At 38.7% G+C, this 24,861-nt stretch overlaps 1 protein-coding gene across 3 annotated transcripts in view; it reads right to left on the bottom strand.

The window, feature by feature from the left end:
• TECTA (tectorin alpha) overlaps positions 1 to 24,861 on the bottom strand; it is an 86,280-nt gene that overhangs the window by 17,767 nt on the left and 43,652 nt on the right. For all 3 annotated transcript variants that reach the window (XM_088800782.1, XM_074321530.2, XM_088800780.1), the window contains 2 exons: positions 18,624 to 18,823; positions 249 to 632 (listed from right to left, as the gene is read on the bottom strand). In XM_088800782.1, the coding sequence (XP_088656908.1) occupies positions 249 to 632; positions 18,624 to 18,823 (584 nt within the window). The remainder of the gene's footprint in view (positions 1 to 248; positions 633 to 18,623; positions 18,824 to 24,861) is intronic.

Genomic DNA, 24,861 nt, shown 5'->3' with positions numbered 1-24,861 from the left:
GCCCTGAGACACTGTACCTTTCCTGTAAGCCTTTGGAATTGTCAACAAAGGACTAAATGGGACCCATTCTTACCCTGTGGAATCTTTATACTTTCATTCTTTAAAATCTGGTCATCTGTGTATGGCACACATGAAGCAACAACCTATTATCCTCAAACTTGGTTACCTGGGGAAACCACAACAAACAGTCCCCTAGCCATGCCTTGTTCCAGGGAACATTTCTTAAGAATCAACGATGGGCTTGTCACCTTGACAGTGTTCCGGTCATTGATGAGAATCTGCTCTTCATTAATGTAGAAATAGACAGGCGAAATGATGGTGAGGTTTGGGGACGACCACTTGTCGAAGTTAATGATGAGCTGGAAGGAGATGTCAGGCAGTTTCTGGCAGATTGTGGAGAGCACAAAGGCGCAGTTGGCAGGGAAGCGGAGAAAGGCGCCATCGAAAGTGCGAAAGACACCGCCGCCGGCCGCCAGGCAATAGGAGGTCTTGGTGCTGAAGCAGCCACGCACCCCGTTGCGCAACGCGCACTCCTCGTCTGACTTACACTGGCGTGGGTCGCACTGGATCAAGTTGCGCCGGAAACAGCGGCAGCGCCGCGTGCAGTCACTGTTCCAGAACAGCTGCTTGGGCTGGAAGATAGGTGCCATTTGCATTAAACTCAGGCTATATACAGGCAGTGTCGGGGAGGACCCCAAAGCCCAATCCATCTGGACCCTTTCCCGGGCTGGGCTAGCCTATCTTGAATGGGGCTGGACTTTGCAACAGACAGCAGTAGGGAGGCTGCTTTAATTAAAATGTTACATCAGTTCCATGTAATTCAGATGCCAAACAATATGCAATTTAGTCTATATTGGTTTCAATCAAGAATTTGGGAATCTTTACAGCTGGATTTTAGAACTAATCACAGCCAACCTGAGTGTGCACCTGTTAGAGGAACTAGATGAAGAGAAAAAATATTTGGTAGAAAATTATTCTAACAAGTACCAGTTCCAATTCAAGGATGAAATTTCAGTTCACTCAAGAATAAGAAAATTGGCCCTATAAAGCTTAAATAGGTTAAAAGAAAGTGATAACCAACCATTATGATAAATCATTTCAACATGTCACAATACTCAACACTCCAAACTTTTTCTTTATATGTAGGCTACTTCTAATTTACTTCTGTTGCAAATACCTCCATATCTATGTGTCCTGAACTGAGAGATTTAGAGAACAGTGAGATTCTGTGAAAGGAAAGCTTGCTTTGGGATCAGGCCACCTGGATTTCAATCACAGCCCTGGCACATTACATGTGCCACCTTGAGGAGAACTACAAGCCTCCCAGATTGTCAGTTTGCTATCTCTAAATTGGAGACAATAACATCTTGCAGGGCAATTCTTGACTTCTGGTCAAGATGGTGGAGTAGGTAAACACCGTGCTTACCTGTTCCCATAACCACATCAAAATTACAACTAAGTTATAGAAAAACCACCCTTGAGAACCAACTGAAGACTAGCTGAACAGAACTCCTATAACTAAGGATATAAAGAAGAAGCCATGTTAAGACTGGTAGGAGGGACAGAGATGTGAAACAGGCTGGTCACATACCCACAAGTGGCAGTTAAGAATCAGGAGTGCTATCTTGGCTGTGGAGGTACCCACTGAGGAGTGAGTGAGGGATCCCAGCCCCACAACAAGATCTCCAGCCCAGAGCAGCAGTGCCAGGAAGAGGAGTCTCATAACATTTGGCTCTGAATATCAGCAGAGACTTTGGGTGAGACAGAGGGCTGCTAGAATCCCAGGCATTCCACTTAAAGGGCCCGAGCACAGACTCGCTTGCTCACAAATGCATGCTGCAAGCTCCAACAAAGGGAAAATGGCTTTAAAAAGGTCAGGGACATTTGGAAAGTGAATTGTCTGGTTTCAGGGTGAGGGCTGGGGGGTCAGCTCTTTCCAGGACTGAGTGTTGGCACATACCATTGTTCCTTTGTTGAGCCCTACCCACCATCCCCACAGCTAGCAAGTGCACACAGGCACTAAATCTGAGTCTATATTGACCTGCCCAACACCACTCACCCCATCCTAGTAATTCCCTGAGACCTTGCCCCACTGACCTCATGTGCCCAACCTGAACTTCTTTTAGTAGCTGTTCCACACAAGCAGCCACCCTCAGCCCATGCTGCAGACTCTCCTAAAATCTCTCAAAGGTACACAAACCCAAAACAAACAGTGGCATGCTGTGTACTTCTTGCTAAGCTGCCCCAAGCCCAGCACTAATGGCAGCTGGCCTCAGTTCACAGCATAGCCTCTTCCAGGCACAGCATAGGCAGCTACCAACCACAATCACATTGTAGCTCCTACCAAGTGGCCCTTGGCTGAGCACAGGCAGTGGATAACCTAGGCCTCCACCAGAGCCCCTGCCAAGAGGCTCCAGAACCAACACACCCAGTGTTTGGCTTCAGACCACATCTGAGTACCACCCAATTAGATCCACAAATGATATACCCAAAGGGTGAACTCAGCAGGAATCAGAGCCTTGCTAAAGCAAATCATACTCTGGGGGGTGGTGAGGGGGTGTCAAACCCACGCAACAGCTTATCCCCTGTAGTCAGGGACAGTCTTCATAGCCAGTCAGCTGTAGGGTCAATCCCACCCATTGACATGCCAACAGCAATCAAGGCTCAACTACAACAAGAGGGCACACACAACCCACACAAGGGACACACTGGAGCACTTGGCTCAGGTGACCAGGGAGATTGTACCATTGGACCCCATAGAGCACCTACTACATAAGAAAACTCTACCAAGACTGGAAAATGAAGCAGATCTACCCAATACATAGAAACAAACACAGGGAGGCAGCCAAAATGCGGAGACAAAGTAGTATGTCCCAAAAGAAAGAACAGGACAAAACTCCAGAGAAAGAACTAAAGGAAATGGAGGTAAGAAATCAACTAGATACAGAGTTCAAAACATTGGTTATAAAGATGCTCAATGAACTTAGGAGAAGAATAGAGGAACTCAGTGAGAACTTACACAAAGAGATAGAAACCATAAAAAAAAATCATGTCTGAAATGAAGAATACAATAACTGAGATGAAGAATACATTCAGTGGACTCAACCGATTTGATAAAGCAGAGGATCACTAATCTGGACAAGTTAGTAGAAAACAACTAATGGAAACAGAAAAAAAAAAGGAGTTAAAAAAATTAGTATAGTTTAAGCAAACTCTGGGACATTAAGCATAACACCATTTGCATCACAGTGGTACCAGAAAAAGAAGAGAGAGAACAAAGGATTGAAAACCTCTTTGAAGAAATAATGACAGAAAACTTCTCTAACCTGGCAAAGGAAATAGACATACAAGGCCAGAAAGTGCAGAGAGTCCCAAACAAGATGAACCCAAGAGGCCCACACCACGACACGTCATGATGAAAATGCCAAAGGTTAAAGACAAAGAGAGAATATTAAAAGCAGCAAGAAAAAAGCAGTTAGTTACCTACAAAGGAGCTCCCATAAGACTGTCAATAGATTTCTCAACAGAAATTTTGTAGACCAGAAGGGATTGGCATGAAATATTCAAAGTGATTAAAAGGTAGAACCTCAAACTAAGATTACTCTACTCAGCAAGGCTATGATTTAGAATTGAAGGAGAGATACAGAGCTTCCCAGACAAGAAAATGCTAAGGAGTCCATCACCACTAAATCAGTATACAAGAAATGTTAAAGGGACTAGTTGAAGAAATAGGAGGAGGAAGAAGGAGGAGAAAAAGGAGAAGGTAAAGGAGGAGGAAGAAAAGAAGGAGGGAGAGGAGGAAGAGGAGGAGGAGAACAACAACAACAACAACAACAACAAATAAGAAAATTTCACAAAGGGAAAAAAAGAAAAACCTCTCACTGACAAAGGCAAACACATAATAAAAGCAGTATAACAACCAAATATAAAGCTAGAACAAAGATTAAAAGGCAAAACTAGGAAGATCATGTGTAACTACAACAGTAAACTAAGCAATAAACAAAACACACAAAATAACAAGTAAAAATGATTGTAAAAACATAAACGTGAAGGGAGTGAGTAAAATGGTAATGATTTCAGAATGTGTTCGAACTTAAGGAAACATGAAGTTCAAATAGACTGTTATAAATGTAGCTTGACATATATGAAACATAGGGTAGCCAGAAACCAAAAATCTATAAGAGATATACAGGCAATGAAGGGAAAGAAATCCAAATACAACACTACAGAAAGTCATCAACATACAAGAAAAGAGACCAAGAGAATAAGAAAAGAACAGAGAAGAACTGCAAAGATTATTAGAAAACAATTAATAAAATGGAATAAGTACATACCTATCAATAATTACTTGAAGTGTAAATGAACTAAATGTTCCAATCAAAAGATAATGGGGGGCTGGATGGATAAGAAAACAGGACCCATACATATGCTGTCTACAAGAGACCCACTTCAGATTGAAAGACAACACAGATTGAAATTGAAGGGATGGGAAAAGATATTTCAGGCAAGTGCAAATGAATAAAAAGCTGGGGTAGCAATATTTATACCACACAAAATAGACTTTAAAATAAAGGATTTAACAAAGACAAATCAGGACATTTCTTAATGATAAAGAGATCAATCAAACAAGAGGATATAATCCTTTTAAACACTTATGGACCCAATGTAGGACACCTTAAATAAATAAAGCAAATATTGATGGACAAAACGGGAGCGATAGACAGTAATACAGTCATAGTAGGGGATTTTAATATCCCATTGACATCAATGGGTGGATCATCCAGATAGAAAATCAAGAAGGAAACAGTGTCCTTAAATGACACATTAGATCAGATGGACTTAATTAATATTTTTAGAACATTTCCCTCCAAAGCAGCAGAATATACATTCTTTACAAGTGTATATGGAACATTTTCCAGGATAGACCACAAAACAAATCTTAATAAATTTAAGAAGATTGAAATCATACCAAATACCTTCACCAATCACAATAATATGAAATTAGAAATCAACTACAAGACTAAAACTGAAAAAACACACACACACATAGAGGTTAAATAACATGCTACTAAATAATGAATGGGTTAACAATGAGATCAAAGAAGAAATCAAAAGATACCTTGAAACAAATGAAAACACAACAACTGAAAATCTGTGGGACACTGCCAAAGCAATCCTAAGTGGAACATTCATAGCAATATAGGTGTACCTTAAGAAACAAGAAAAATCTCAAATAAACAATCTAAACTTACACCTTAATGGAACTAGAAAAACAATAGCAAACAAAGCCCAAAGTGAGTAGCAGGAAGGAAATAATGACGATCAGAACAGAAATAAACAGAATCGAGTCTAAAAAAATACGAAAGGTCAATGAAACCAACCTGGTTCTTTGAAGAGATAAACAGAATTCATCAAGAAAAATGATGAACCAGATTCATCAGGAAAAAAGAGAGGACTCAAATAAATAAAATCAGAAATGAAAGAGAAGTGACAACTGACACCACAAAAATATAAAGGACTATAAGAACGTAGTACAATCAATTATATGCCAACAAATTGGACAACCCGGAAGAAATGGATAAATTTCTAGAAACATACAATCTTCCAAGACTGAATCAAGAAGAAACAGAAAATCTGAATATACAGATAATTACTAACAAAATCTAATCAGGAATCAAAAACTCCCAACAAACAAAAGTCTGAACCAGATGGCTTAACAGGTGAATTTTACCAAACATTCAAAGAAAAATTAACACCTATCCTTCTCAAACTATTCCAAAAAATTCAAGAGGAGTGAAGGCTTTCAAACTCATTTTATGACACCAGTATTACCAATTCAAAAACCAGATGAAGACATTACAAAAAAGAAAGAAAGAAAAAAAATTTTTAAAAGAAAGAAAATTATAGTCCAGTAAACCTGATGAACATAGTTGAAAATATCCTCAACAAAATATTAGCAAACTGAATTCAGCAATACATTTAAAGATCGTACATGAATCATAAGTGGGATTAATTCCTGTGATGCGAGGTGACATACAATTAATGTAACATACCACACAAATAAAATGAAGGATATAATCCAACATCCATTTTTGATAAAAACTCTTAGCAAAATGGGAATACAGGGAACATACTGCAACATAACAAATGCTTCAGATGACAAATCCATAGCTAACATCATACTCAATGGTGAAAAAGCTAACAGCATTTTACTTAAGATCAGGAATAAGTTAAGGATGTCCACTTTCATCACTTTTATTCAACACACTATTCAAAGTCCTAGCCATAGCACTCAGACAAGAAAAATAAAAGGGATTCAAATTGGAAAGCAAGAAGCAAAACTGTCATTATTTACAGATGACATGATATGTATATAGAGGACCCTAAAGGTTCCACCAAAAAAACTATTATAACCTATAAATGAATTCAGTAAAGTAGCAGGATACAAAATTAATATTCAGAAATTGGTTGCACTTTCACACAACAATAACAAACTATAAGAAAGAGAAATCAAGAAAACAATCTCATTTACAATTGCATCAAAAAAATAAAATACCTACGAATAAATTTAACCAAGGAGGTAAAAGATCAATACTCGGAAAATTATAAGACACTGTAGAAAGAAACTAAAACAGATACAAATAAATGGAAGCCTATACCATGTTCATGGATAGGAAAAACAACATTGTTTAAATGTCCATACTACCCAAAGCAATCTGTAGAGTCAATGCAATCCCTATCAAAATACAAATGGCATTTTTCACAGAACTAGAACAAATAATCCTAAAATGTATATGGAATGACAAAAGAGCCTTAATAGCCAAAGCAATCTTGAGAAAGAAGAACAAAGTTGGTGGTATCAAGCTCCCTGATATCAAATATACTACAATCTATACTACAAAGCCACAGTAATCAAAATAGCATGGTACTAGTATAAAAACAGACACATAGATAAATGGAATAGAATAGATATCCCAGAAATAAGCCCAAATCGATATGGTCATTTAATCTATGACAAAGGAGGCAAGAATATACAATGGGGATAAAAATAATCTCTTCAATAAACGATGTTGAGGAAATTAGACACATACATGCAAAATAATGAAATTAGGCCAGTTTCTTACACTGTATAAGAATAAACTCAAAATGGATGACCCAAAACCGTAAGACTTAAATGTATGACCCAAAACCATAAGACACCTAGATGAAAACATACAAGGTATGACAATTAAGTTTGTGAACTTGTTCCAACAATATCAAACAGTTAACCAAGTTTACTACTTGGAAGGGCTGAAAAGGCTGCATGAAAAAGTTAGATGAAAACTACCTGAACTTTTCACCAACAATTCATGGCTCTTGCATCACGACAATGCACCAGCTCTCATGGCACTGTCTGTGAGGGAGTTTTTAGCCAGTAAACAAATAACTGTATTGGAACACCCTCGCTATTCACCTGATCTGGCCCCCAAAGACTTCTTTCTTCACCTGAAGATAAAGGAAAACATTTCGATGACATTCAAGACATCAAAGGCAATACAATGACAACTTTGATGGCCATTTATTCGGAAAAAAGAGTGCCAAAATTGCTCCGAAGGATGGACTAGGCACTGGCATCAGTGCATAGCTTCCCAAGGGGAGTACTTTGAAGGGGACCATAGTGATATTCAGCAATGAGGTATGTAGCATTTTTTCTAGGATGAGTTCGCTAACTTAATTGTCTGACCTCATAGGCAATAAACTCTTTACCATGACTCTGTCCTCCCAATCAAGGGAAACAAAAGAAAAAATAAACAAATTATACTACATCAAACTAAAAAATTTTTCACAGAGAAGGAAACTATCAGCAAATGAAAAAGACAACCTACAGAATGGGAGAAGATATTCATGAATGATACATCCAATAATGGCTTAATATCCAAAATTTATAAAGAATTCATACAACTTAACACCAAAACAACTAAACAATCGAATTAAAAAGTAGGCAGAGGAACTGAATAGACATTTTTCCTAAGAGGGCATACAGATGGCCAACAGACACATGAAAACATGCTCAAAAATCACTAATCATCAGAGAAATGCAAATTAAAACCACAATGAGGTATCACCTCACACCTCTCAGTAAATCAACAAACAACAAGTATCAGCAAGGATGTGGAGAAAAGGGAACACTTGTACACAGGTGGTGAATTTACAAATTGGTACAGCCTCTATGGAAAACGGTATGGAGATTCCTCAAAGAATTAAAAATAAAACTACCCCATTGTACTCCTATATACTAACAATGAAATCTCAGAAAAAGAAAAAAAAATTCCTTTTGCAATTGCAGCAGAAAGAACAAAATACCTAGGAATAAACTTAACCAGGATGTGAAAGACCTATATGCTGAAAACTATAAGACATTTTTAAAAGAAATTGAAGAAGACACAAAGAAATGGAAAGACATTCCATGCTCATGGATTGGAAGAATCAACATAGTTAAAATGGCCACATTACCCAAAGCAATATACAGATTTAATGTGATCCCCATCAAAATCCCAATGGCATTCTTTAAAGAAATTGAACAAAAAATCATCAGATTTGTTTGGAATCACACAGACCCCAAATAGCCAAAGCAATCTTAGGGAAAAAGAACAATGCTGGAGGTATCACAATCCCTGACTTTAGCTTGTACTACAGGGCAATAATAATCAAAACAGCATGGTATTGGCAGAAAAACAGACACATCGAGCAATGGAATAGAATTGAGAACCCAGAAATAAACCCACATAAATATGGAGAGATAATTTTTGACAAAGAAGCAAAAAACATACAATGGAGAAAAGACAGCCTCTTCAGTAAACGGTGCTCACAGAATTGGAAAGCCATGTGCAAAAGAATGAAACTGGACTGCTATATGTCAGCATGTATCAAAATTAATTCAAAATGGATCAAAGACTTAAGCATAAGACCTGAAACAATAAACTGCATAGAAAAAAACATCAGTACTAAACTTATGGATCTTGGGTTCAAAGAGCATTTTATGAATTTGACTCCAAAGGCAAGGGAAGTAAAAGCTAAAATAAATTAATGAGACTATATCAAACTTAAAAGCTTCTGCACAGCAAAAGACACCATCGACAAAATAAAGAGGCAACCAACTGAATGGGAGAAAATTTTTGCAAACAGTGCCTCCAATAAGGGGCTAATATCCAAAACATACAAGGAACTCATACATCTCAATAACAAAAAAAACAAACAACCCAATTAAAAAATGGGCAGAGGACCTGAAGAGACATTTCTCCAAAGAGGACATACAAATGGCAAATAGACTATGAAAAAATGCTCAACATCACTAATCATCAGAGAAATGCAAATAAAAACCACAATGAGATATCACCTCACCCCAGTCAGAATGGCTATCATCAACAAAACAAATGGTAAAAAGTGTTGGAGAGGCTGTGGAGAAAAAGGAACCCTCATGCACTGTTGGTGGGAATGCAGACTGGTGCAGCCGTTATGGAAGGCATTGTGGAGGTTCCTCAAAAAATTACGAATAGAATTATCATATGACCCAGCAATCCCTCTCCTGGGTATCTACCCAAAAAATCTGAAAACATTTATACATAAAGACAAGTGTGCTCCAATATTCATTGCAGCTCTATTTACAGTGGCCAAGACATGGAAACAACCAAAATGTCCTTCGATAGATGAATGGATAAAGAAGTTGTGGTATATATACACAATGGAATACTATTCGGCAGTAAGAAAAGATGATATAGGAACATTTGTGATAACATGGATGGATCTTGAGAGTGTAATGCTAAGCGAAATAAGTCAGACAGAAAAAGCAGAGAACCATATGATTTCACTGATATGTGGTATATAAACCGAAAACAACAAAAGAACAAGACAAACAAATGAGAAACAAAAACTCATAGACACAGACAATAGTTTAGTGGTTACCAGGGGGTCAGGGGGAGGGAGGTGGTAGATGAGGGTAAAGGGGATCAAATGTATGGTGATGGAAGGAGAACTGACTCTGGGTGGTGAACACACAATGTGATTTATAGATGATGTAATACAGACTTGTACACCTGAAATCTATGTAACTTTACTAGCAATTGTCACTCCAATAAACTTTAATTAAAATAAATAAATAAATAAATAAATAAATAAATAAAACTACCATAAAATTTTCTCGATTTTATTCAAAGAAATTCAAAACACTAATTTGAAAATATGTATGCTTCCGTATGTTTATTGCAGTATTATTTACAATAGCCAGGATAGGTAAGCAACATAAGTGTCCTTTGATAGACAAATGGATAAAGAAAAGGTGGTACATATGAGTATGTATAATGGAATATTACTTGGCCATAAAAAGAATGAAATCTTACCATTTGCAGCAACATGGATGGACCTAGAGGGTATTATGTTAAGTGAAATATGTCAGACAGAAAAAGGCAAACACCATATGATTTCATCTATATGTGGAACGTAAAATACAAAATAAACAAAGAAAACAGAAACAAACTCATAGATAAAAACTCAGAAAAAAACTGATGCTTGCCAGATGGAAAGGAGTTTGGGGGAATGGGTGAAAAAGCAGGAGGGATTAAGTACAGATTGGCAGTCACAAAACAGTTACAGGGATGTAAAGTACAGCATAGGGAACATAGTCAATAATATTGTAATAATTATGTGTGGTATCAGGTGGGTACTAGATTTATCAGGGGTATAACCTGATAAGTTATGTAAATGTCTAACCACAGTGCCATACATCTGAAACTAATATAATATTGAATGTCAACTGTACTTGAAAAATTAAAACAAAATTTTTCATGTTTTGCAGGGCAGTTGTTAAGATTAAATTAAATAAGATATGTAAAATACAGTTCATGACATACTCGTAGGTAGGCACTCAATAAATCATAGCTGTTTATTATAAGAGGAGAACCAGTCATCTTCTTTCAGATGGTGAGGAATTATATCATGTTTTATAAAATACCTACAACAAAGTGTATCCTCAGCTGGTGGCAGCTATTATTTTGTACTATTCCCTAAATGAGCAAAACTCTGTAGATACAGCTCTACTTGGTAGTTTGTGCTCTTGATCTTGCACTTGTTCTAGCCTTAAAATTCCAGGAAACTGTTGGAAATTGGTAATGACTGTCCAAGTGGGGTGTGGTCCCAAGTAGCCAACTATAGCATAGAGACGGGACACTCAGTGCACTAACTCATTTGATCCAAACAGTGCTATCCAGAGATGTTTTAATGGCACAAGAAGGCCTATGATTCTGTCTTGTCACTGTTTTCTGCTTTAACTATAGACTTATCAAAACCTGAGATATGAACTACAGATATGACTCATATTCAAGAATAAATAGATATAGGATGAGATCTTCCAGGATGTTTTCTCAATCCAATGCACTTCAAGATGCCTCTGCTAGGGGCTGCCTGGTGGCTCAGGCAGTTGGAGCTCTCTGCTCCTAACGCCAAAGGCTGCCGGTTCGATTCCCACATGGGCCAGTGGGCTCTCAACCACAAGGTTGCCGGTTCAATTCCCGCAAGGGATGGTGGGCTGAGCCCCCCTGCAACTAAGATTGAACACGGCACCTTAAGCTGAACTGCCGCTGACAGCCCGGATGGCTCAGTTGTTTGGAGCGCATCCTCTCAACCACAAGGTTGCCGGTTCGACTCCCGCAAGGGATGGTGGGCTGCGCCCCCCTGCAACTAAGATTGAAAGGACAACAACTTGACTTGAAAAATGTCCTGGAAGTCACACTGTTCCCCAATAAAGTCCTGTTCCCCTTCCCCAATAAAATCTTTTAAAAAGAAAGGAAAAGATGTCACTGCTAATGCTTTCATCCTCAAAGTGAAATAGTTCCTAGAATCAAGGTCCTTCCAGACCTGTAAAATATTCTAGATGCCAGTAACCTCACAAATTGACTTCATTTCTCTTACCAGATATGCAGAATAACTGAGTGGATGGTCTGGCTTCTTTCTGATAAGAAGTCATACATTACGTGGGTGGAAAGAGAAAAATAACATGATGTATGTGGATATGATCAAGGGTAAATAACTCATCCCACAGGAGAACTTGATCATGAAACTAGTACCACAGTAAAGTTACTGGTGCCAATGCTACTTTCTTTACCTTAATTAGACATGACAATGACAGCTAGGTGATTACCTTACATGCTCATGAGGGTAGATGTGTTTTCTCTTTCTTTCTGAAGAAATGTGTTGTATAAACAAGCCCCTAAGCTTGCTTGAGTTGTGGCAAGTAGATGTGGATTATTTGTTCTGTGAGCTTGCTACTTTCCAGATATAAGCTATCGTCAAAACCCACTGACATTCTGATGAAAAGTGGATAATAATGTTTATAGTATTAACAGCTGCCAAGAGCTGTACTATGCCTTTCCTGAGAGTTCCAAGGGCTTTTATATGCATCATTTCATTAACATGCCTGGATTTTTTATTTACAAAATGCTTCTCAGGAGAACAAGAAAAATAATAGCAGCTACCAGTTATTGAACTACTAGGTGTCAGGTACTAGGCAAGGCACCTGGCATAGATTATTTATACAACAATCATGCTGAGTTGGTATTATTAGTCACATTTCATAGACAGAGCAACTAAAGCTCAGAGAAATGATACAGGTTGCTCAATGTCACATCACTAGTGTGGTTTAGCTAGGATCAAACTCAAGTCTCATTCCATTATGCCACAGACACCCAGGATCTCTGTTGAGGGGTGCATGACACACTTATTAGATGTCTACATTTCAGTAAGGCTCCAGATAGGGGAACAGAGATGAGAAGAGTGCTTTTTCAGTTTTGAGCCTGGTTGTCGCTTCTCTTAGATTGTGAGAAAACTGAATTTATTATTATTTTCTCCACATGTTCTGCTGTTTTCTTTAAAATAATCAGTATTTTTAAGAGCTAACTTCAAAACAGACCTCTCCCAAGAAGTCTTCTTTGATTAGTTCTACTATTTAACTCTACTTTTCCCTGTCTTTCCAATGTAACACTTAAGCAAATTTCCCACTGAAAATGAAATTGATGGTAATTCAACATTTATTTATTTTTTATTTATTCTCAAAGTAAAGTCAACTTAGTTATTTTCAAACAAGTCAATGCATCTTTACAAAAAGGAGACATTATTTTTTGCCTAGTTTATTTCCAATTCAGACACTTCAATTCAATTTTTTAAATGCTGCTATTCTTTTTCATTTAAAAATGTTTAGTTCTGTCGTTTATTATTTTTCAGTTGTTGATATGTTACTTTGTAATTGTTCTCTTGTTCTTTAAAGTGTATGGTTTTTTTTCCTCTGCAAAATAGATTTTTAAGTTCCTTAGGCAGAGAACATACTTTATCATTTTAAGTTCCTTTTAAGGCAGAGCACATACTTTATCATCCCCAATAATGCCACAGCACAATGATCTGCATATAACAGATATTCAATATTTGCTGTTGTTAATTGTCTGCTCACCAATATAAGGCTTTTGTGTCATTTAAACAGACAATGGGCTTGAGACAGAACCATAAGCTAAATACCTTCTCCAGGCAAGAGTTTTCTGGCTGAGTATTATGGCACACAAAGAATTTACAAAGTACAGAACACATTAAAATTACAACTAAATTATAGAACAATTAACCTGGAGAACCATCTGAAGTCTAGCTGAACAGAATTTTTATAACTAAAGATATAAAGAAGAAGCCATGTCAAGACTGGTAGGAGGGGCAGAGGCTCGAAATGGGCCAGCCCCAAACCTCCAGGTGGCAGTTGAAAATTAGGAGGGATATCTCAGCCACAGAGGTTCCCCACAGAGGAGCAAGGGACCTCAGGCTCCCTAGCCTGGAGTACTGGTGCCAGAAACAGGAGTCCCCACAACATCTGGCTGTGAAAAACAGTGGGGATTCCAACCATCTGGATAGAATGGAAGGCTTCGGGAAACTCAGATGTCTTCTTAAAGGGCCCACACAAACTCACTCGCAGGCATTCACCCTGGCCTCCAGCAGAGGGACAGTGACTCAGGGGGACTCATAGACATACAGGGGGAAGGCTGAGGTGTGTGGCTTCAGGGTGTTGGCTAGAAGACAGTCACCATTTTCCCTGTGTGGGGTCTTCCTCCTGTGCACCAGCAGGTGGGTGCCATCTTTGCTTTGTTGAGCTCTCTCCCCACATAGCCAAATCTGAATCTGAATTGGTCTGGTGAGCTTGGCTTGCTCCATCCCGGTAACTCACTGAGACCCTGACACACCCAACTCCACACAAGGTTTTATCAGCTGAATCTTATGGGAGCTGGCAACTCACAGCAGGCCTCGGTTTCCTTGATTTTTTGCTAAGCTACCCCAGACCTAGTACTGGTGGCAGCCATCCTTGGTTCATGGTGTGGCCTCTCCCACGTGCCTCCAGCTTTAGCACAGGCAGCGACCAACTGCAGATCACTTTGTAGTTCCTACCAGGTACTCCTGGATAGTCACAGGCAGTGGCTGACCTGGGCCTGCATTAGAGCCCCTCCCAAGAATCCCCAGAACCAACATACTTAGAGATTGGCTATAGACCACAGTAGAGCACCACCCAATTAGCCCCACTAGTGGCACACCCAAAGGGTGGTCTCAAAGAGCACTTACCCTTTGCTTCTTTATGTAGGGGCTGAAACATAGTTAATGAAGGTGTCTTTGTAGGTGTCACACAGTAAAACATATTAGCTCATTACTTTTTGTACTTTGTAAATTATTTTTTTCCTTAAAATTTTCTTTTAAGATTTTTATTTAAAAATATAGTTAACATACAATATTATATCAGTTTCAGGTGTACCTCATAGTTGTTCAACATTTATATATCTAAAGAAGTGATCACCATAAGTCCAGCAACCATCTGACACTGTGTCACACTATCACAATATTACTGACCCTATTCCCCATGCTGTGCGTTACATCCCCATGATTTATTTGTTTTCTATCTGGAAAATTGAACCTCTTATTCCCTTCAACTTCCCCCCCTTTTTAATTTTTCAATTACATTTACAGTTAGCATTCAGTATAATTTTATATTAATTTCATGTGTACAGCATAGTAGTTAGACATTTGTATAATATAAGAAGTGATCCCCCTAACTAGTCTAGTACTCACCTGGCACTATACATATTTCCTATGCTTTACTTTACATCCCCATGACTACTTTGTAACAACCAATTTGTACTTCTTAATCTCTTCCCATTTTTCACCCACCTCCTCAAACTCCCTCCCATCTGGCAACCATCAAAATATTCTCTATATCTATCACTGTGTTTCTGTTTTATTTGTTTGTTTATTTTGTTCTTCAGATTCCATATATAGGTGAAATCACATTGCATCTGCCTTTCTCTGTCTGACATATTCCACTCAGCCCAATACCCTCCAAGTTCATCCATGTGCTGCTGGTGGCAAGAATCCATTCCCTTTCATGGCTAAGGAATATTCCATTGTATATATGTACCACCTCCCCTTTATACATTCATCCATCGATGTACATTCAGGCTGCCTCCACATCTTAGCCATTGTAAATAATACTGCAATGAACATATGAATGCACATGCCCCATCAAAGTAGTGTTTTGGGTTACTTTAGATAAATACCCAGAAGTGGGATTACTGGGTCTTCTTTTGCCTTGTTATAGCCTGTTTTAAGTCTGTTTTGTCTGGTATAAGTATTCCTACCCCAGCTTTTTCTTTTTTCCATTTCCATTTTCATGAAATAACTTTTTCCATCCTCTTACTTTCAGTCTGTGTGTGTCAGTTTGAATTGAGTCTCTTGTAGGCAGCATATGTAAGGGTTTTGTTTTCTCATCCATTCAGCCACCCTATGTTTTTGATTGGGGCATTTGATCCATTTACATTGAAAGTAATTGTTGATAGATATATAGTTATTGCCATTTTATTATTCATATTTTTTATTCTTTCTCCATCTTAAAGAAGTCCCTCTAACATTCCTTGTAATCCTGGTATGATGGTGATGAACTCCTTTAGCTTTTTCTTGTCTGGGAGACTATATCTCCTTAAATTGTAAATCATAGCCTTGCTAAGTAGAGTAATTTTAGTTGGAGGTCCTTGCTTTTCATCACTTTGAATATTACGTACCAATCCCTGCTGGCCTGCAAAGATTCTGTTGAGAAATTCATTGACAGTCTTATGGGAGCTCCCTTGTGGGTAACTACCTGCTTTTCTTTTGCTGCTTTTAAGATTCTTTCTTTGTCTTTAACCTTTGGAATTTTCATTATGATGTGTCTTGGTGTGGGCCTCTTTGAGTTCAATTTGTCTCAGACTCTCTGAGCTTTCAGGCCTTGTATATCTATTTCCTTCACCAGGTTAGGAAAGTTTTCAGTTATTGTTTCTTCAAATAGGTTCTTAATCCCTTACTTTTTTCTTCTCCTTCTGGTACTCCTATGATGTAAGTGTTGTTACGCTTGATGTTGTCCCAGATCTCTTTAACTATCCTCATTTTTTAAAAAAATTCTTTTTTCCTTTTGTTGTTCTGATTGGGTGTTTTCTGCTACCTTGTCTTCCAAATTGCCAGTTTGATCCTCTCCTTCATTTAGTCTGCTGATGATTCTTTCTAGTGCATTCTTTATTTCAGTTCTTATATTTTTCACTTCTGACTGGTTCTTTTTTATGGTTTCTATGTCTTTTTTAATGCTTGCTATCTCTTTGTTGAAGTTCTCAGTAACTTCCTTGAGCATCCTTATAACCAGTGCTTTGAACTCTGTCTCTGGTAAGTTGATTCCCTCCATTTTGTTTCATTCTTTTTCTGGAATTTTCTCCTGTTCTTTCATTTGGATGTATTTCTTTGTTTCCCCATTTTGGCTGCTTCTCTGTGTTTCTATGTGTTAGGTAGATATGCTACATCTCCCAGTGTTGCTGGATGGCCTTATGTAGCCTACTAAGGGCCCTGTGTGGCCCAGTGGCACAGTCTTCCTGGTCACCTGCACTGGTTGCTCCAGGAGAATCCCTCATGCAGGTTGTATGTGCCCTCCTGTAATATTTGAGCCATGATTGCTACTGGCACATCAGTGGGTGGGACTGACCCTTAGACTGACTGGCTGCGGGGTTTGACCATGTCCACAGCTTATGGGCTGCTGTGAGGGGGTCTTACCACAGAGTGGGATTTACCCCAGTGGGCTCTACTTTGATGGGGCATGTGCATTCATATGTTCATTGCAGTATTATTTACAATGGCTAAGATGTGGAGGCAGCCTGAATGTACATCGATGGATGAATGTATAAAGGGGAGGTGGTACATATATACAATGGAATATTCCTTAGCCATGAAAGGGAATGGATTCTTGCCACCAGCAGCACATGGATGAACTTGGAGGGTATTGGGCTGAGTGGAATATGTCAGACAGAGAAAGGCAGATGCAATGTGATTTCACCTATATATGGAATCTGAAGAACAAAATAAACAAACAAATAAAACAGAAACACAGTGATAGATATAGAGAATATTTTGATGGTTGCCAGATGGGAGGGAGTTTGAGGAGGTGGGTGAAAAATGGGAAGAGATTAAGAAGTACAAATTGGTTGTTACAAAGTAGTCATGGGGATGTAAAGTAAAGCATAGGAAATATGTATAGTGCCAGGTGAGTACTAGACTAGTTAGGGGGATCACTTCTTATATTATACAAATGTCTAACTACTATGCTGTACACATGAAATTAATATAAAATTATACTGAATGCTAACTGTAAATGTAATTGAAAAATTAAAAAGGGGGGGAAGTTGAAGGGAATAAGAGGTTCAATTTTCCAGATAGAAAACAAATAAATCATGGGGATGTAACGCACAGCATGGGGAATAGGGTCAGTAATATTGTGATAGTGTGACACAGTGTCAGATGGTTGCTGGACTTATGGTGATCACTTCTTTAGATATATAAATGTTGAACAACTATGAGGTACACCTGAAACTGATATAATATTGTATGTTAACTATATTTTTAAATAAAAATCTTAAAAGAAAATTTTAAGGAAAAAAATAATTTACAAAGTACAAAAAGTAATGAGCTAATATGTTTTACTGTGTGACACCTACAAAGACACCTTCATTAACTATGTTTCAGCCCCTACATAAAGAGAAGCAAAGGGTAGGATGTGTGGGCACAGCATTAAGGCTCTTTCACTGACTCTCATGAAGTTTCACTAGCCAGAAGAGGGAAAACTACTCTTCCCAATCTCGAGTCCCACCTTTTCCTGTTAATAAATGTCCTTAGCTAAGACAGCTACACATATTAGATTCACAGTTACCATATTTCCGAACAATAGCCATATCAGAAGCTTTCAAACTAAGATTAACAGGATAGGAATTCAGGAGCTAGAGAGAGGCATGGCAGAGAGAGAAACACAAATGCTAGTGAGGAGAGGAGGCAGAGTGCCGGAGACTTTGCTGATGCCAAAGAAGGAGAAGAGTGAGGCACAAATGCATTTCAAAATCTAATGCTCAGTGAGCAAGAGCCTCTAGGGACCTGTTCGTAACCTCTTTGCCCTCTCCCGTCCTTGTGAATAAGCATCACAATCTTCATAATGAAGTAGGGAGCCTCTGAGCATTGGAGAGAAATCTGATGATTGGCAAGGAGGAAGAGGCAGGGTTGAGCTCTCCTACCTCGTAATATTTGCCATCTGAATAGCAGCCGCAACTGTGAGGCAGGATGCAGCTCTTGCCATTGAGGACGTAGCCTGCATCGCACTGACAGCCCTCCACACAGTAGTGGTTGCAGTCACTCTTCAGGCGGATGGCAGCACAGCGGGGCTGGCAGACACTCACGCAGCTCTCGTAATGGCTGTTGGGAGGGCACGTGACAGCTGAAACAGAAGACACCAATCAAGACTTACAGAATCACAAGAAGTATAAGGTCTTTTCCTGAGGCCATTGCTCACCCACTCAGGGAGATGGAAGGGGTATGTGGGGGGGGGGACAGTGCAGGGGGTAGGGTGGAGTAAGCTTTACCACCTTTCCTGATTGATATCCTCTGTTTATGGAAAGCCTCTGACTTATTATTGCTCAAATCATGGACCAAAGAGCAGGTGAAGGTAACTGTTCCTCACATAATCTTTGTCCTCTCTTCAGTCTGTTTTTTTGAGATCCTTTAACCTGCTATCTCAAACTCACCTCCGAACATGCATCTTGACTTCAATTAGGCAGTACCCTTGGTGGATGCCCAGGGCACCCCACATTCATTCCTATTCCTGCCTTTACGTCCTCATTCACATATTTAAATTTTTTTTTCAGTTACAGTTGACATTCAATATTATTTTATATTAGTTTCAGGTGTACAGCCTAGTAGTTAGACATTTATATAATTTACAAAGTGACCCCCGCCCCACAATTAGTCTAGTACCTACCTGGCACTATACATAGGTATTACTATATTATTAACTAGAGTCCCTATGCTTTACTTTACATCCCTGTGACTATTTTGTGACTACCAATTTGTACTTCTTAACCCCTTCATCTTTTTCACCCAGCCTCCCAAAGGTCCTCACTCATATTGATCTCTCTGTGAGTGCCCTTCTTTATCCTCAGCCCATCTAAATTCCCCATTGTTCAAGTCCCAGGTGGAGTGCAATCTTATTCATAAACTCTCCACTCTTATAGTATCTCCAATACTAACAACTCACCTTCGTCTCAGAACTTCCACAGAATTGTTTTCTAAGCCAGTAGTTTATAAACAGTAGTCCCCTGAGCTCCTTGATTTCTAAGAAGGCAAATGTGCATTCTCTGTGTGTTGTGTGCGAGAGAGAGAGAGAGAGAGAGAGAGAGAGAGAGAGAGAGAGAGAGAGAGAGAGAGAGAGAGAGAGAGAATATAGACTGATCCATGTCAACTATGTCCTATGCAGATGATTTATGGAAGGCAGTTACCGTCCTGGTGAAGACATGGGCCCTGGAGCCAGATGTAAGAGACCAGTGCCAGTCACTTAGCCTCTCTGGTTCTCAGCTCCTTAATCAGTAAAATGCAGACACCCACAGCATCACTTCATAACTTGTTGGGAAGGATTAAGTGAGTCTATGTGCTTAGAACAGTGCTTAGCACCTAAGTTTTCAGTAAGTGTTAGCTAATCATTAAAGACAGGTTTGCTTAAAAGTTTTATATAAACTTATTTTAATAGATGTATATGAAAAACACAACTACTATTGTGTGGGATTTTCTACTCAATACCATTTAGCTTTGAATTATTGTTTCTGTACTGCTGCACGATAAATTGTATGTGTTTATGATGATGCTGCAGTGAACATCCTTGTACACATATTTTTGCCCTCATGAGTAAGTGAATCTGTACAATAAATTCCTGAAAGTGGAATTGCTGGGTCAAAGGGTATGGACATTTACATTCTTGATAGATGCAACTGAATTGCCCTCTAAAGAGGCTACGCAATTTATCCTCCTACCAGGGCTATATGAGGAGGGTTATTTTTCCACATCCTCACTAATTATTTATCAACAAACATCCTGATTCTTGGAAATATGAAAGGTTAAATGCTATAGCTATAAGGGATCACTATCCAGAATGTACAGAGAACTCCTAAAACTCAACTACACACACACACAAAAAGCCTGATTCAAAAATGTCTATTCAAAGGACTTGAATAGACATTTCTCTAAACAAGGAATATGAATGGCTAATCAGCACATGAAAATATGCTCAATATCACTAATCATCATAGAAATGCAAATCAAAACCACTCTGAGACCTCTCACCCATTAGAAGGGCTACTATTAAAAAGCCAGAAAATAGTGGGGCGGCCGGGTGGCTCAATTGGTTAGAGCGCATGCTTTCAACAACAAGGTTGTAGGTTCAATTACCGCATAGGATGGTGGGCTGTGCCCCCCGCAACTAAAGATTGAAAATGGCAACTGAACTTGGAGCTGAGCTGTGCCCTCCACAATTAGATTGAAGGACGACTTGGAATTGATGGGCCCTGGAGAAATACACTGTTCCCCAATATGCCCCAATAAAATTTAAAAACAAAACAGAAAATAACAAGTGTTAGCAAAATGTGGAGAAATTGGAACCCTTGTGCACCACTGGTGGAAAAAGTAAAATGGTACAGTTACTTGGAAAATACTGTAAGTTCCTAAAAATATTAAACATGGAATTACCATGTGATCTAGCAATTCCACATCTGAGTATATACTCAAAATATTTTAAAGAATTGTCTCAAAAACATATTTGTATACTCATATACATAACAGTATTACTCACAATAGCTAAAACATTAGAAACAGCCCAAGTATCCATCAATGGATAAATGGATAAAGAAAATGTGGTATATACATACAATAGAATATTATGCAGCTTTAAAAAAAAAAGGAAGTTCTGCAATATACTACAACATGGATGAAACTTGAGGACATTATGCTAAGTGAAATAAGCTACCCACAGAAAGATAAATATTGCATGATTCCACTTATATGAAGTACCTGAAATAGTCAAGTTCGTAGAGACAAAAATTAGAACAGTGGTTGTTGGGGGATGGGGAGGATGGGGATGAGGGGGGATGGAGAGCTATTGTTTAATGGGTATGGATTTTCAGTTTCGTAAAATGAAAACAGTTCCGGAGATGGATGGTGGTATTGGTTGCACAATATGTACTTAATACCACTGAACTGCACACTTGAAAATGGTTAAGATAGTAAGTTTTGTCATATGTATTTTACCACAATAAAGAAATTGAAAACAATGCTATATCAGCAATATCCCTATTTAGTTTGCATTTTTTGTGAGGTTGATCATCTTTTCATTTGTCTATAATCCATTTGTATGTCTTTTTCTGTAAACCATCTTTTCATGTGCTTTACACATTTTGTGTTACTCAACTTTTGTCTTATTAAATTGTAAAATCTCATTATAAATTAAAGTAGACTTTCGCCTGTCATATGTTACAAAATATTTATCATTTGTCTTTTGACTTTGCTTTTTTTGGTACATTTGTTTGTTCTTTATTATGCTTTTTCCATACAGAAATTTAAAATTTTAAAGTCAAGTTTATCAGGTTTTCCCTTAAGGCTTTGGGTATTTTGCTTAGAAAGGACCTCTCTACTCTAAGATTACCAAACCAAACCAAAACAAATAAAACAAAACAACAACAACAAACACCCCTTCATTTCCTTCTAGTACTTTTATAACTTAAATGTTTTTGTTTAATCTTGGTTCTGTCTGGATTTTATTTTTGAGTGAGGAGTGAAGGAGGGATTTAGCTATTTCCCCCCAGTGATTTGAAATGCCACTTTACTATATACTAATTTCTCCTTAGTGTTTGGCCCTATTTCTGGACTTCTTATCTTTCTACTTGTTGGTCTTTCTGTTCAAATGACTTGAATACACATTCAATTTTAATACCTGGGAAGATATACTACCAATTTAGAGATGTCCATTGTTGTTTTAAGTATGCTGGTCCTATTTCCCAAACTAGACTATAAACTTCATATTTTATACTTCAGAGTCTTCCATGGCACCTAAAACAGTGCTAAGAACATGGAAGGTGGTTAATAAATATTTGACTCTTGAAGACAAAACTTTAAAATTTCTAATACTTGTTTTTTCAACCCAAATGAAATAATGAGAGCTGTGAATGAGGATGTTTCTACACCTGGATTTCTATCATGGTCACAAATGTGTCTCTTGCCATGGCCAGTGGACTGATTTAGCCTTTGTTCCCAGGTGGGCGGGATTCACAGATTGCCTGAAGAGTAATGTATTACAATGCAATGGACAAGGGCTTTGGAGTCAGACTGACCTGGTTTGAGTCCTGGCTCTGCCACCTTCAGCAGGTTACTTACCCTCTCTAAACCTCTTTTCCTCCTCTGTGAAATGGGCATAATAATAACTCCCTCATCAAGTAGTTATTAAGATAAAATGACATGAAATTTTGCAAAGCTTCTAGTACAGTGCCTAGTGCTTCAACAATAGTTTCTGCTGTTAATAGCAGTAGCGGTTGGAGCAGCAGTAATAGATTTTTTTTTCTTTTGGTTATTCAACAAGAGTTGATTAGATCTGCCGAGAACTAGGTAGGAAAACCCCTAATTACCAGACTCTGAAGCAGCAAAAGCTGCCTCTGATAAAAGGGAAAATGATACTCAACCTTAACTGGCCATTGACCAGGTTTCAGGCACTGGGTGGTCTGGTTTATGAGACGTCATCACGTTTCATTCTTACAATGGCTGGAAGATACCTCCCAGACCTGATTCTACAGAGCTGTACACCCCCTACAGCACCAGGGGCTTCCCCAGCTCCCAAGAGCCCCTTGGCCTGACCAGCGTCAGAAAGGTAGCATTACACCTTGGGAGAACACTGTCTCTGGAGCCACTTTCCAACTTACCCAAGCCACTTTCCTTGGGAAAGTTACTTCATTTCTCTGAGCTTTAGTTTTATCCTTTAGAAAATGGGACCATTAATATAGGTTGGTGCAAAAGTAATTGTGGTTTAAAAGGTTAAAAACAATTGCAAAAACCACAATTACTTTGGCACCAACCTAATAGTACCTACTTTACAGGACTGCTGTGAGGAGTGAGGATGCATATTGCACTTAGAACGGTGCCTGACACATAGTCAGAGCTAAGTAAATGTTATGCATTTATTATTTTCTTCTCTTACTGTACTTTCACTGTCTAGTACTTTAAGGTTCTGAAAGAATGATAGACTAGGCTGAACGAACTTTAAGAAGGGGTCACTAATTAAGACAATTTACCTCCGTTTCCCCCTCTAAGCCTATTTGTTCAACTTGGGTGAAGAAGTTTTCCAATGCATTTAAAAATAAGGTAATTGAGTAATAAATTATTTCGTTGGTAGGAACTGCTAATATCATCGAAATATTAAGGAACACCAGCATTCTACTTTGCTACCAATGGAGCATTAAGTTTTACAGGAAATTCTGGTTTAACCCCTTTTCTCCTGAAAAGCACAATTTCAACCTGTAAATGGTGGATTGGATTAATTATTAGTAGAATGGGGCAAAGGAGAGGATGTTAGTTCTGCCCTTATATCCCAGTGGTTAAAATCATATCAAATGCAGTTACAAACAACTATATTGAAGACAGACTTTCTGCATTCACCGATCTCTCAAATTGAATGGCTAAGTTGGGATTATTCAGTCTCTCAGAGCTTTCCTCTGCTTCTGAACTTCAAAATGGGAAACTAAGCTGCCTCCAACTGTTTCCGCCCCCATCCCCACCCACATACCATCTTTAAAGTATAATTTTTTTCTCTTATTTTAGCTGTCATTGCCACCATTTCTTCAAGTGTTCTCTTTTGGATCTTTGCCCCCTGTCCTGAAATGTCAAGGTAGGGAAAGGTGTAACTCTCTTGTGATGTGTACTGTGGCCAGCTGAGGGCCACAGGGATGGGGTTCAAGGTTAAGGGTGAGACAGGACAGCCTCTGCTATGAGTGCCTTAGATCCAGCTCCCCATTATTATGTATAGAGGAGGCAACCAATGTCTGAATAGAACTTTGAGGAAGGGAGAGAAAAGGGTTGCTGGTAGAGGGGCAAGAGGACAAGAAAAATGCTCTTTATATCCTTTATGCAAGAGTCTCCCTTTCTAAAACTGTTTCCTCATCCTACATGATTTTCAGCCCTGTGGGTCCAAGCTCTGTAAAGGTGGGGAGACCTTCATCCTCAGAGGTTATAGGGGTTTCCTAACTCAATTCCTTTTCCTTCCCATGAGTGACAAAAATTGAGACCCATAATTTAAGTTTTTGGTATTGCCCCCCTCTATAAACAGTTCTCTATGATTTCCCTGCTCACTGCAGCTAGAAGTGATGGTTTGGGCATACACTATGCCCCACCCTTCAGCCATCCCAGAGAACAGTTCGGCCACCATGGCATGACTGCAGGTAAAAAGGG

Source organism: Rhinolophus sinicus, chromosome 9, assembly GCF_057876585.1.
Source record: "Rhinolophus sinicus isolate RSI-liver-muscle chromosome 9, RSI-T2T, whole genome shotgun sequence".
In the NCBI taxonomy this organism is placed as follows: Eukaryota; Metazoa; Chordata; class Mammalia; order Chiroptera; family Rhinolophidae; genus Rhinolophus; species Rhinolophus sinicus.
Note: the sequence above shows the minus strand (reverse complement) of the source record. Positions and strands in the feature narration are given on the sequence as shown.